The 13,738-nt window shown below is 38.2% G+C and overlaps 2 protein-coding genes across 10 annotated transcripts in view; both read right to left on the reverse strand.

Moving 5' to 3' along the window:
* The window catches only part of dip2a (disco-interacting protein 2 homolog A), a 79,515-nt gene extending 73,696 nt beyond the window's left edge, over positions 1-5,819 (reverse strand). For 4 of the 8 annotated variants that reach the window (XM_051404155.1, XM_051404161.1, XM_051404154.1 and 1 more), the window contains exons 1-2: positions 5,599-5,813; positions 5,215-5,370 (exon numbers count right to left, since the gene is read on the reverse strand). In XM_051404155.1, coding sequence (XP_051260115.1) covers positions 5,215-5,370; positions 5,599-5,740 — 298 coding nt within the window. In that variant the 5' untranslated portion in view covers positions 5,741-5,813. Of the gene's footprint in view, positions 1-5,214; positions 5,371-5,469 lie in introns of all 8 variants that reach the window. The other 4 variants (XM_051404156.1, XM_051404157.1, XM_051404159.1 and 1 more) reach the window with 4 other exon arrangements.
* A 1,228-nt stretch (positions 5,820-7,047) lies between these two features.
* LOC127365748 (CASP8 and FADD-like apoptosis regulator) lies at positions 7,048-13,713 on the reverse strand. 2 transcript variants are annotated; one of them, XM_051404172.1, is made up of 10 exons: positions 12,930-13,713; positions 12,488-12,827; positions 12,269-12,374; positions 11,949-12,084; positions 11,140-11,189; positions 10,976-11,045; positions 10,734-10,777; positions 10,540-10,618; positions 8,820-9,324; positions 7,048-8,729 (listed from the first exon to the last, which is right to left on the reverse strand). In XM_051404172.1, exons 2-10 carry the CDS (start codon positions 12,781-12,783, stop codon positions 8,600-8,602), a joined length of 1,416 nt encoding a protein of 471 aa, XP_051260132.1. In that variant the 5' UTR covers positions 12,784-12,827; positions 12,930-13,713; the 3' UTR covers positions 7,048-8,599. The 2 variants fall into 2 exon arrangements, with proteins under 2 accessions (XP_051260132.1, XP_051260131.1); XM_051404171.1 differs by having other exon boundaries at positions 12,488-12,836.
* Between the last annotated feature and the right edge of the window lie 25 nt (positions 13,714-13,738).

Here is a 13,738-nt window from a genome sequence, read left to right on the forward strand (position 1 = left end):
CATGTTCTCAAAGCTCTTACTGTAGAATGTGATTTGACATTCGTCAAATGTTTGGTTTGGTTTTGCTTAACAATAGACTGAACTCAGTGGGCGAGCCCAGTGGACGTTATTTCTTCGTGAGTTGGTGGTGGGAGTAAGTGACCACAGAGAGGAGTGAGTCAGGACCAGTACGTGGTCATTCCCTGCACGGAGTGGTCTATCCTTCACAAAGTCTGTAGGCCAACTCACTGGGGTTTTCCTGTACACTCATTCTTTCCAAAAAGAGGTTTTATGAAACTTCTGACCTCAAAAGCTATCCACTAACCCCACCTAGTATGCAGGCCTATGACCTTGATTGTATAATAGGCCTATATAACGCGTTATTGTAGGGTTCTTCGGTTGGATTAAAATAATAGCTTGCAAAAGATATTTTAAGGCTTTTTATGCATCTGGGGAAAATATGTCATTAATAGCCACATATTTTAAAGACTGGGTTATAAAATTATTGTTATGACAGTAGATGTTATATGGATATTAAAATGTGTTTTATACATTGTGGGATTGTAGCCAGATAAGTCTAGGACAGCTGCTAACTTGCAAAAATGTTCAGCAGCAAACTGGGTGAAGCTTGTAGCCTCAGGTTATAACTGTGGATGTAAACCAATGAGAAACTCAAACTAGCTTGTATGGAAAAATCCAAACTACTGCTTTAAGGTATGGCTGCAGTAGTGGATATAATAAGACAAATTTCTTGCTCAGAACTAAAGTAGGATATTTCCTTTTTATTGTGATGCACTGCAGAGGGGCAGTGATATGGATGTCTTTGTGGTCACACTTCAGATATTTCCTCATGCACTTGATAGCTTCATTTTATAGCTATTTCTTTATTTGAGGCTGTTCTCTCTCACACATTAACTTTATTTTTGTTTCTATCCTGTCTGCCTACTTTATCACATTGTGTAATACAGTCTTTCCATTACAGTTGAGGGAGAAATTAAGAGCGCTTGTTCCGATGTGAGGGATCTCCCGGCTAATCAAAGCCCAAAGGTTTAAGGCCCTTGTGAACTTTCAAACGAGGTGAAAAAAGGATTTACTGCGGTCCATAAAATACACACCACTGATCATTACACCATCAAGCCTCTATCTATCAGTACCACAGGTTGACAAGCATGTGTAAGTTTAATCATCACCATCTCATTACAGCTACTTGACAGCACTGGTTGCCTACCTATAGGTCTATGGTGAATAAAGTCTCACCTTATCTATGTGATTAGATAAGGGGAGACTTTAATGATCTCCAGGGGGAAATTGGGTCATTGCAGCAGCAGGCACAAGGAAATAGGTAAGAGTAAGAACAAATCAAAACAGCATCTATCATTACAAAGACTGGATAATCTGTTATGCAATTATCATGAACATTTTCATTATGCATTTGCAGAACATCTGCAAAGCATTTATGTCACATTTATGCAGTTGGATCTTCTTCCAAACATCTAAAACCTGGTACAAACCTACAACCACTTTCAAATTACCATAAACAAGACAGGGACCACTTAAACCCAAACTTACAATTCTCCTCTGTAAACGTTTGCTGAATATGGGGGGGAGGCTGGGGCAGGCAAAACAAGCGCAATGACCAACCAGGGGTTTGGCAGTTTACCAGCAAACACCAGCAATGGACTAAAAATGACTTCGTAATCAGAGGGTTTACAGAGCAAACAAAGGAGGAGGGAAGAAAAGCAGGGAATGATAGAGTGAGCCTATGAATTACTCAGCAGACACGTCTCCCCCTCTTTTCTCCCTGCAGGAGATAATGGGGATCATTCATCTTCTTGCCCTCCTTTACGCCCCATCTTCTGGCCACTCATCTGCATCCAGGTCAGCTGAGAAATACCACAGGTCCTTTCCAATAACTATGATGTGTAGAATTCTGTGGGCAGCGATTTCTGTCTGCAAGCATTGTTGGGAAAAGCCACAGAGACCTGTCTCACAAAGCAGAATTACCAATTTAACTGGACTGCGCTGATAAAAAAGGCCCTACAAACACTCCCTGCCAGCTTCTTACTACGAGAGGCAGAGTCCTATATTAAAAGGACCAGGATTTAGGACTTGTAGGTACCATTTAGTGGCATCTAGCAGTGTAGAGTCCGCCATGTTTCTACAGACCAGAATGGAAAAAAAATTTTTTACGACCACCATAGTTTCCTGTACACACTTGGAACTGGAGGGTGAGGTGAGGACGTTGCAATCATGAACTACACAACTAGATGCCACTAAATCCTACACACTGGTCCTTTAAAAAGGAACAAAGGTAACAAAATTCAACTAACAGCACCTCTAAAGCACACCAATTAATTACAATTTTGTTTGTTTAAACTAAAATGTAAACAAAATGTCAAATAATAAAAATAAAAATTGCCTAAAGATGTGTTTCTTAATCTGATTGTTGCTTATTTAGTTATATATTTTTTTTGTTATGCAGGAATTATAAAGGTTTAAAAACAAAGGTTCATGGGCTGTAACCTAAAAAATCTCTTTTACTTACTTTCCTTTTTCCCCACATTTAAAGCGATTCTAGGTTTACCTCAGTGAAGGTATCCAGATTATTTAGTAATCCTGCTTTACAAGCTTTCCAATTATTTAAGTACATAGACATAGAGCAGCATTGTGACAAGTTATAAACAAAAAGAACAAAGGCACATTCAGAGTAATGTAGAAAGAATACAGTGACCTACTTGTAGCCTACAGGTTATCAAAATGACTGAGTGGTTGGGCTACAAGTTCTCATTAACGACAGAAAAAACGTATCTGAGAACAGTAGAGTGAAGCAACGGAAACATTTTAGGATACATACTTCCTAAGAAATTAAAACAGAGCAAGATAAATTGAAAATGAATGCATCTCTAGAGGAAACCCTATTTATTATAACCACAATAAGAGGGCACAGATTGTTTATTTCACACATCAGCAGGCCAAAGCTGCTGACGCTTGGATATTATCTAGCTGAGCTGCTGGGTTGTCTCAAACTAATGTTATTCCAATGGCTGCTGCTACTATACTGCTTAAGAAAACATACATGACACGATATCTATTCAACTTCATGAATAATACAGCGTTCCTGCACACTCACACACACATGCATACTAAAAACCGACATGCGTCTCCCAATGGAACATGCCTGACTTTAAATCCCTATAAGAAGAGCGCATTGAGAAGGATCGAGAAAAAACCCGCAGGATTCTCAGGCTCTCATCTCCTTCCAATAAAACAAGTCGTCTATTCTATCCTGAGACAGGATGCAACGCGGAGGCAACCGAAGGGCATCACCGTGAGGTGAAGAGTTCACAGCAGCATACAGGAATAGTATTTGAGAGTGGAAAAAGAGGGTGACTTCTCTTTACCCAAAGGAGAACAACATTCTCTTCTTTGATCGGGGAGAAAATAGAGGAAAAAGAGAAAGGGAGGCAGAAGGCAGATAGATAGAGTTCAGGGAGATACTGCTATCAGAGCTCCAACATGGCAGGATGTGACATGTGGAGAGCAGGAAGAGGAAACTGGACAGATATAGATTAATTTGGTAGCCGCTCCTGAAAACATGTCTATCCCATTAGGGGGCCTCAGTGGCAGTTAATGTGCTTATCAAAGCGTACACCTTTGGTCTATTCCTGACCCTAGTATGGTGCTACCACACGCAGCTAACATGGAGAAATAAAAGACTATTAATTCAAAAACAGGTTAGTGGGTTTTCTATTATTTCAAGTTCTGGGACTACACTTAAGAGCTTCTAGAGTTTCTCCAGAGTTGGAAAGAAATAGGGTCACACCCCGGGGTCAAATCCCTAATCTAATCAGACTTAATGTAGGTCATTAATTAGTATGACTTTACCACAACTCAATTAATTACCACGTGAGAACCACTCAAATAAATGGAGCACACTTAAAACAATGAGTCTCATTGAACTAACAAAAAAAACAAAAGAAAAGCTTTTGGGAAAAACATGCACCTTCTTATTTAAGGATTTCAAGTCAACAGGGGGATGAGTCCAGCTTTATTTACTCTGTACAGTGCTGAGGGAGTACAGTTAAATGTTAAGTCCTTCTAGCACCAAATATGAAGAAAACAAGAGTCATTTTTAGGACGCATCATGTGAGCAATTATGAGAAATTTCATATTTAGTTGTGACTCTCTGTTGAGATGGTTTTAGTGCAATCAGCTACATAAACTGTGTCACCAGTATAATAAACCCTATCAGTAAACAGTGCTTACTCATCGTACAAGACTTTGCACAGGTACGTGATGTCGTCGTATTTCCGTCTGTCTTGTTTTATTCTTATGACAAAAGGAAAACTAAATAAAATCAGATGAAACTTTAAAGAATTAGGTGACTTCACTTGGACCAATGATGTTTAAATGAAAGGAAATTGAAATGTTTTAATACTTTTTATAGATCTGAAGATGCAACATCTCCATGTTCAAAGGCCTCTCTTTGCTCTTTTGCACCAACGTTCATCAAACTAAGAGGTAAAAGAGAGGATCTAACGAAGCAAGGAGCACACACACTTACACACATGCACTAATATCAAACTAAAACTTTCATAAGGATCCTGATATTTGCTAACATTGCCTTTGTTTCAACTTCTCTGATGATCTTCTAATTTCATGGTTCACAGTCAGAAACCATTACAGAGCTGGCTTCTGGTCAGAGATTGGTATTGGTTCTCAGCTCTGAACTTTCCTTTTACATAAACTTCAACAGGGACCTCTGGTTGTGTGAAACACTGAGCCAGAAAACAGCAGCATGGGTGTGTCAGCTCAGCTGTTAACATTGAGGCAGATAGCCATCTGATCAAATATGGTATCTGGAGAGTGGTGATATCGGAAATTTCAAAGAACAGCTTGTCTTTAACAGAAATAAAACCCAATCAATGCAACCCATTAACCTTGTGTGGTTGAGTTTACCAACTGCCTGTGTTGCAGTAATTGTCCTTCAGGATGAGAAAACTACAGCAGAAGTTCAGTTTTGGGAATGATTTCAGTGATGCTGGTATGTTTTTTAAACATGTTCCACAAAGGCGAGATAAAGGGCGGTGGTTTCTGATAGCTGTCATGTCCATGAACAATGTTTTAAGCACCTCTCCGTGGGGAGGAGAAAACAAACAAACAAACAAACAAACAAACAGCATGCTTTGGCCTCACTGTGCGGTAGTTCGGGTAGGCTGCATGTTGTCAACTTACCTTCGGAGAGCTCCAGCTCCAGCTCCGCCAGCTTCTCCCGGACCTCCGCCGGCAGGGTCATAGCGACAGCCGGCGTGGGCTCCAACATCATCGTTAGCAACCCGGTGGAGGTTCTCTCAGCCATAGCGGTCCAGTACCGAGCACGAATAAGGTCCACTGGGTCGCAGGTGAGGAGGACAATTGCAAGCAGAAATTACCACCAAAAAAAAAAAAAAAAAAAAAGAATTAAAAACAACAACAACAACCCCTCCTCACTTGGTTTCGGCTAGGGAGGGCAAATAGGGTGTTGGTGCTTCTCCAGTCTCGCTGCAACGTCGTACAGATGTGTGAGAAATGTCTCCAAAGCGTCATGACACGGCTATCTGAGAGGCTAGCAAGACACACCTGGCTGTGTGTGCTTCCATGTAGTGTGTGGGAGAAAAAGACAACGGTCCCGCCGGTGTCTCCGTGTCTGTTTCCCCACCTCCTCTTCACCTTCCTGACTGTCGGCGGCTGCTTTCACTTCAGCTGTGTGGGGAGAACTCATTCAACTCCTCACTCGCTTCCCACGGCGCAGTCGCCATTGCATCATAGCAACAGCAGCCCTGACCGTGCGCGTTCACGAGGCCCTGCTCCTGGTTGTCTGTGTGCGTGCCCGTGTGCTGCACGCTTGTGTCCTTTCCTGATGTTCCTCATAAAACTTGCCTGCCTCCTGCTGTCTCAATCGCGGTGCTGCGTGGCAGTGATGTAGGCTGAAGGTTTTAGGTGTTTGGTAATTGTTTTGGATGTCACACAAAAAAAAAAAAAAAAAAAACTTTTCTTGATTTCCTGGCTGATAAAAAAAATGTGTGATTTGTATAGTGAGGATATTTTGAATTACCACAAAATATCTGTGGCTGGATAGTATACCAGATTTAATTCAAAACTTTCTATAAAAAAAATTATATTTACGACTAGAAATTTCTAAAAAAAAAAAAAAAAAAAAGACTGAAAGACGTAGAGGTAGACATAAAAAACATGTTACTGTGGTTAATGTGCAATAAATACATTAACGTGCAATCCCCTCGTCAATGTGCAATACAATGTGCAACACACTGATTTATTCTGTCATTCTTTGTAATAATCTTTAACTTATGCAGCACCACAATCTTAAAAACTCATTACTATTTAATTTCTGTCAGCACATATTGTGGAATACATTTACATTTATTTTCTATATATTAGCATATATTGTGTATATATTTTACTACTATAAGGTACATAGGCTCTTATTATATTTCTATTTCTATTTCCATTTTTATTTTTACTTATATGTATATATACCTATATATACATTTCTACTCTATATATTGTATTAGATATTGCAATATAAGTTTAATTTCTATTCTTTAACATTGTAGAACAACTGTAACAAACAAATTTCCCCCCGGGGATCAATAAAGTATTTCTGATTCTGAAAGGAGAAGTGGTGAAAGGAGTTGTTGAAGTTTAAGTATAAGCACTGGGCAATGGTGGAAGTGAAGTCATTGATGTTTTGTATGAAGAAATCTCCATTTTTAAATGAACTCATGCTGTCAAATAAATGTAGTGAAAAAAGTACAATATTTCCCTCTGAAATGTTGTGGAGAAGAAGTAGCTTACAAAGTGTCATGAGAAGAAAAAGTACCTGAAATGTCTACTAAGGTACATTCCACCAGCAGCGCTGGGTGAAGCTGAGGTATCAGGGGGAATTAAATTGCAGAAAAGAGTTGAAATGTCAAAAAATTGTGTAGCCTAAGTGATGCATTGAACAATAAGTGTGGAAGTCCTGAAAGAAATTAGTGCAAGCTCAAGTGCAATGACTGAAAGACACTGTAAACTGAAGGCGAGTTTATTGCACAAGTCACACAAGTGCTTTACACATACTTTCACTTTTAAAGGAATTCATATTTCTATAGTGACAGTGTCAAAGCGCTTGGCATGAAAGGGGATTGACTTTACTCATCCATATTGGGGAAATGCTTTTTTCACTGTAATCTTTACACACATAGTCCCAAAATACAAACACATGCACAATACCTATGGACATAGAAATGTGGAGAGTGATAACCTGCCTTGTAGCAGTACCACAGGAGCAGTTGGGTTCAGTGGCTTGCTCCAGGGCACCTCAGCAGTGCCCAGAAAGTGAACTGGCTCCAGTCAACATCTGATACCATGTTCAAGCTAGACTAAAACCACCCACCCTCTGGTTTACAAGACAAGTCCCTACTGACTGACTGACTATAGTGTAATATGTAAAGTCACCACTCAATCTATAAACTACTTAATGTAATAATAAGGCTCTCTTATTTAAAAAATAATAATTCAATTCAGGTTTCTGGTAGGAGAGCAGGACAGATAAAGGTCAGCAGTAGTTTGGTTGGTTAGGGACTGGGCTGACACCCAACCTGAAAGTAATTAGGATTTATTAAGAGAAACAAAGTGGAACAAACATTTATTGTAACGTAGGAAACATAAATATTATTACAATAAACAAATGATTTAAAGGAAAGAAAAAAGTAAAATCATAAATTAACAATTGTGTTGAATAAGATGAAGTAAGTGAAGTCTTATTGTAAAAACATATTGAGTGTATTAAGCATTCAAGCATTCATACAAATTTCTTTACAACTATAAAATAGCTTATCTGTATTTAAATTAGACTTCATGAAATTATGCCAGTAGCCTACAAAGTTACATGCACTATTTGTTAGTGCCTAGAATGTCTTCAGAGATACATGTTAATATTAAATAACATATATATTTATATGGCACTAAAACAAGTTACAGAATACCTTATTGTCATTATACAAGCTGCACAACTCAGAACAAATAAACAAAATTAAATTAAACATTTAAATGCAATAATGTATTGATGTATATATATATTTATATTTATATAGGTATATTTAGCTGCACTGTATTAGGCAAGAAGGAGGCTATTCACATTTATGTTTTAAAAAACAAAAGTTATGTATGATGTACATGAACAGTAAGTCTTGAGTTTGTTGTGCTTTATATGACTCTAAAATGTTTTTTTTCTCTCTTGCATGACTTGACATGTTGCTATTGTGAAGCTCTTACTGGGTGTGTGTTTTATGTAAACCCTACATCTGAATGTCTGTTGTGTAAAAAAACAAAAACAAAAACATACTGAGTGAAGATTAAATAAATACATATTAAAATACAAAAACTTTTGATTAATCTGTAAAAAAATAAGAGTGTTTTGAGTTACTATAAGCAGTAGGTGTCACCCTACTCACACTAACAACAACAACAAAAAAAGATTCCTACATGGCAGTGAATATATAACATTAATATGTGGATATGTTGGATTTAAACAGTAATGAGGGATTTCATGAGCGATGATGACAAATCCTCTAGAGGACTACTGCAGGTAAAGCTCTTTCCGTAGTGTGTGTTTCAGGTCGATCTGGTACGTTGCTCCAGGATTCCTTTTGTTATATTCAAAGATGGCTCCATTTACTTCTGTATGAACATCTACAAGATGTGTTTTTCTGTCAAAACAAAAACAACAGTTTAGTCTATAGCTTCTCCTGTCTATCATATGGAAACTGTCTGATACTGAACAGAAGTTTTGTCTGTACCTCCTTTGGCCTTTGTGTAAGGCATCTGTCAGAGCCTTCAGGTAAATGGAGCGATGGTTTCCCTGCTCCAGTTGATGTTCATCTGTCCAGGAGTGACTCCAGAACACATCTGCGTCTATAGGGATCAAATCACATCTGGGCAACCTATCGCACCCATCTGTCTCCAGATCTTCATCCCGGTGGTGCATCCTGGCGTACGGCTGAAACTCTGGGACGCTGTACCTTTGGATGAAGAAGGCTTTGGGCTTGCCAGCCAGCTTGGGGCAGGAGTCGGCAGTGAAAAGACGTCTGATGTTGTCCAAGTGCAGACCTACGTTGTACGAGTCTGTACCCAGGATGTGATTTGTCGTACCACGGCTAATGATACAACAGACCAAGCCATCACCTTCAAGGTTTTCTCTCTGACTGATTATACCTCTGAGAGTTGAAAGAATGTGTTCCACACTCAGCCACTTGTGGAGGATTACCTTGAAGTGAAGGGCCTTAAATGTTTGTTCCAACATGTCTGAGTGAGTTAGGAAAGATGAAACCAGAATTTAAGTTTAAGTTCTAAAACACAAATATATTCAGTTTACAACGACATGAGACAAAGAACAGCAACAGAATTTCCCTTTATAAACAACTTAAACAATTAATTGACTATCAAAGTAGTTGCAGACTAATTTTCTGTTAGTTGACCAGTAATAGTCCAGTGGTTCCCAACCTTTTTCCTCAAGGGAGCCCTTTTCTATCATTGACTAAACTGCTGGATATTTCACATTATAGCAATACAGAACAACTGATAAACTGTAAGCAGTGAATGCAAAGTTTGTGTAAAGGCCTTGCGACCCTGCATTAAGCTTTGGCGACCCCTAGTGGGGGTCCCGACCCCCAGGTTGAGAACCATTGGACTAGTCGATTAATTGACTAATTGTTGCAGCGCTAATTCAAATCAAACATTATTTTCCAGTAGTACATGTAACTAAGTACATGTACTCAAATGCTGTACAATGTTGACTCATTTGTACATTTTCTGCTACATTTTACTCCACTACATCTGTGTGGCAGCTATAGTTACAAGTTACTTTTCAGATTAATATTTTACCTAAAAATATAAGATAAACTTAAAAAATACATTGTTAAAAATGAATTCAATGGTTCCCAACATTGTTGGCTTGTGACCCTTACAAAAAAAAATACATTTCCCATCTAAACTTCTCACATGGTTTCATTCAACTGTTCAAAAAAAGGTCAAAGTATTGATTATTTCACAAAAAAGCAAAGATAAGAGAAAAGTAACAGCAATGAAAACAAATTTGTGGAGCAGGACTTTGTTTTCTGTCGTTCCTCATTTATTATCTCACAACTCCTCAGCTTTATCTTGTGACCCTTTGAACTCCGACCCTGAGGCTGGAAACCAATGAATTAAACTAGCTATCTGTGAGTTAAAGCTAGCCCCGTCTTGACCAGATACAACAGTAAAATTCTGCTTACATATTGATGTATCAGTATTAACCATCCACTTTGTAATATATAATAATAATATACCAGTCAAGGAAAATTTTTCTGCTTTCTTCCTTAAGTGATAATACTGTATGTCTGTACTTACACTTAAATGTGATTTTAAATGCAGAACTGTAACTTCTAATGGAGTACTTTACACTGGTACTGGTATTTAAGTAAAATAACTGAATACTTCTTCCACCACTGGACTGTAGATACAAAGAGTTTTGTGCCTCACCTCCGTCATTACCCACGCAGTCTATGATAACACAAACTCCTCTGGGATTACTGTTAAATTTGTACAACTCTAGTTGACTCTGTAATACAAAAGAACAAGTAAAGCAGTTTCATAAATGCACTTTATTAATTAAACACAACTTAATTAATTAAATATTGACATAAAATTGCAACAATAGTGAGTGAAGATCTTACCTGACAGCTCTGCGCTCTGTATACAGACACTGGTATGTTTTCTGCTGTAATGACAAAGAGTAATACGGCAACATGAATATCAAAGTGAAAGACAATGAGGGACCTGGGGCTTTCCAGCTGATATTACCAGGTAGCTGGGTGGTGTAACATTTGCTTATTCTTGTTCCATATATCACTTACAGTATCTAGCAAACACAAATTGACTTTGAAGTTGGTATTTGCTAATATGAAGCCTGTCTTACCAGTGTGACAGGACTGTTCTTGTCTTGTTTGCTGTAGAAGATGAGAACTATTCGGAGCCAGAAATGGGCGCTGAGGAGAAGATGTATTAGTTATTAGTAGAGGTATTAGTTTCATGAGCGAGTGAATTAATACAGTCAGTGTTAACCTCTGTGCTCATACTTACAGGAACTCTGCACCATTGCTGTTGAGGTGAATGTTGTTCAGACGTCACAACTGGGAAAGGTGAACACAGACAGACGTAAATTAAAGTAATAAAGGATCATTAAGTTACTTGGTCAGGATTTAATTCCATATGTTTTTGTGCGCTAAATACATCTATAGACGTTAGTATCTCCACATTACACTCAATTCCTCATGTGGTATATGTGGTCCTTGCACACTTGGTACGGTATATTGGTTTGATTAAGGTTTGTTTTGTTTTATTTGTTTAAAGTAAAATGGAATAATGACAACAATATAACATATTGTTGAATAAATATAGAGTTTAGTATAGTATTAATATCTGCATGCAACTGAGGTATGGTATCTTAGCACTACATTTGTACTGGATGCTGGTATCAATGAACATTGAACAGTTAAATTAAACCAGAATGAAATACATTTTGTTTTATACCATGATTTATTTCATAATCTGGGAAATAAAGAACAATTACTTTTTTGTTTGAACACAATAAAATGAATTTTTGCTTCATATTAAAGTACTTGAACAATGCATGGCTTTTTCATATGAGGGGTCTATTCTTATGTTTCACTTTCTTTTATGTGGTTGAAGAACAATGTACAACATGTGGTGTGCTCTGTGTTGTACTAGCATGTATAGTGTATATAGGGAATTCATTTTCAGTTCCCATTTCTTAATAAACCAGTCTAAAGAATATGTAATAATTTCATACGTCACTTCTGCTTCTGTCACATTTTTTCCACAATCTGAGCCATTTATTATTAAATGGTAAAAAGCAAATAGAGTCTCACCTGACACCTTGTACGTGGCCACTTTTTTGGCTAGATCAACCCTGTCGACGTTCATTAAACATTCCTGTACAAAGTCGACTCTTTCAGGGGAAACTTTATCCAACTTCTCAAGTTCAATTATCACATCCAGGAAACTCTGTCATGGAAGAGAGAGAGACAGAAGGCAAGTTGAGAAAGTACATTGTTGACATTTTTGCCTCCAGTGAGACCAAAACTCCCCACCCACACACACACACACACCCACACACTCACACACACGCACGCACACCCACAAAGAATTCAGTAAGTGAAAATAAAACCAACTTCTCACTGTATTTCACCTTAGCTTTTTCCATTTTCTCACGAGGTAAAGTGCTGCTTAACAAGAACTTTATACTGTTGAGATCTTCATTGCCCAAATCTTCACTTATATTAGCCATCAATACTCTGCAGTAAGGGGGGAAAAAAACACAATTACTTCAAGAGCCACAAGTATGTTTTTAACTTGGACTGTTTAAAATATGTATGACCGATTTGACTTCTTTAAAAACAGATCTTACCTGAATCTTGGCAGGACCTGGCTGTATGTCATAGCCCTCTCCACCTCATCCCTGCTGGTCTTACACACCTTCCTGAGGATGTCAAAACGTCTGAGGTGCAACAGCAGCTCCCTCAGATAAAGATCTCCCGTCTCATTGCGCATCACTTTACCTTGCAACATCTCCTTCATACAAGCCACACTGCTGTCCGTGTCCAGGCTCCCACACAGGTAGAGGAGCCTCCTGCGCTCATTGCCGTTCAGAGACTCTAGTATCTGGTTAATCGCCTGCAGCTGATGTTGGTTTACGAGAGCCATGGAGTTTGGTAGACGAGGAGTGAACGGTGGTGGTAGCTGACAAACTAGTATGGCTACAAACGAAACGAGATGAAATCCTAATTAACTATCGTGAGAGCATAACAAGGAATGCATTAGTTATTGAGAGGATTAGTCAAAAAACCCACCTTGCTGCGCCGAAGTCACAAGATGAAGGGGAATTAAATACCACGCTGGAAAGATGACGCACCACTAAGGGGTGTCTCGGAAAGTACCACATAAACCTCTAGCGTGTTTAAAAAACCGCAAAAGGCCTTAAACCTTTAGTTCCCTTTCCTTAAGAGAGAGATGTGCTAATTCCGTTTTGTTTGCGTGGTAATGAACAAATTAGTGTGAGTTTTAGACAAAAACTACGCAGAGGCTCTGATAGCTAAAGTGAAAGTGAAAGCATAAGGGCGGCAACGCTTTGATAACAAAAAACTTAAAGGCACATATGTGGCAGCAGATGATCTGAACTAAAATCCATTTATTTACAATTTATTAGCGCTTAAAACTGCAGACTTGGTGGATTTAAAGACTTTATTAATGAGCCTTAACATTTGTAACTCCAGATGTGATGGCTTAATGGAAACCCATCAGCGTGCATTGATTAATTGTATAGTAAAAAGTTCCTAAAAATATCAGGAAAACTCGTCTCTGATGCTCTGAACAGGAAACAATCTGCTCGAAATTCATCCAAAATCACTTGTTTTACACAAACGTCCTGCAGTTATTGTTTCGATTTTTTTGGTTCATTGTATAGTTGTTCTGTTATCGTTATGCACTGAATGTAGTATGAAATAACCATAAATTATATAACATTTTTGGGGTTCATTATACAGTTTATCCGGTTGCTCTGTAGTTATTATTGTGCATTAAATATGCTATAATAAAACAATTATCAATGAATTAAATCCACTTAACCACGGGTCGTCAGTGCACTCAGTGGTATAAAAAC

Source organism: Dicentrarchus labrax, unplaced genomic scaffold (assembly GCF_905237075.1).
Source record: "Dicentrarchus labrax unplaced genomic scaffold, dlabrax2021, whole genome shotgun sequence".
NCBI classification, from domain to species: Eukaryota; Metazoa; Chordata; class Actinopteri; family Moronidae; genus Dicentrarchus; species Dicentrarchus labrax.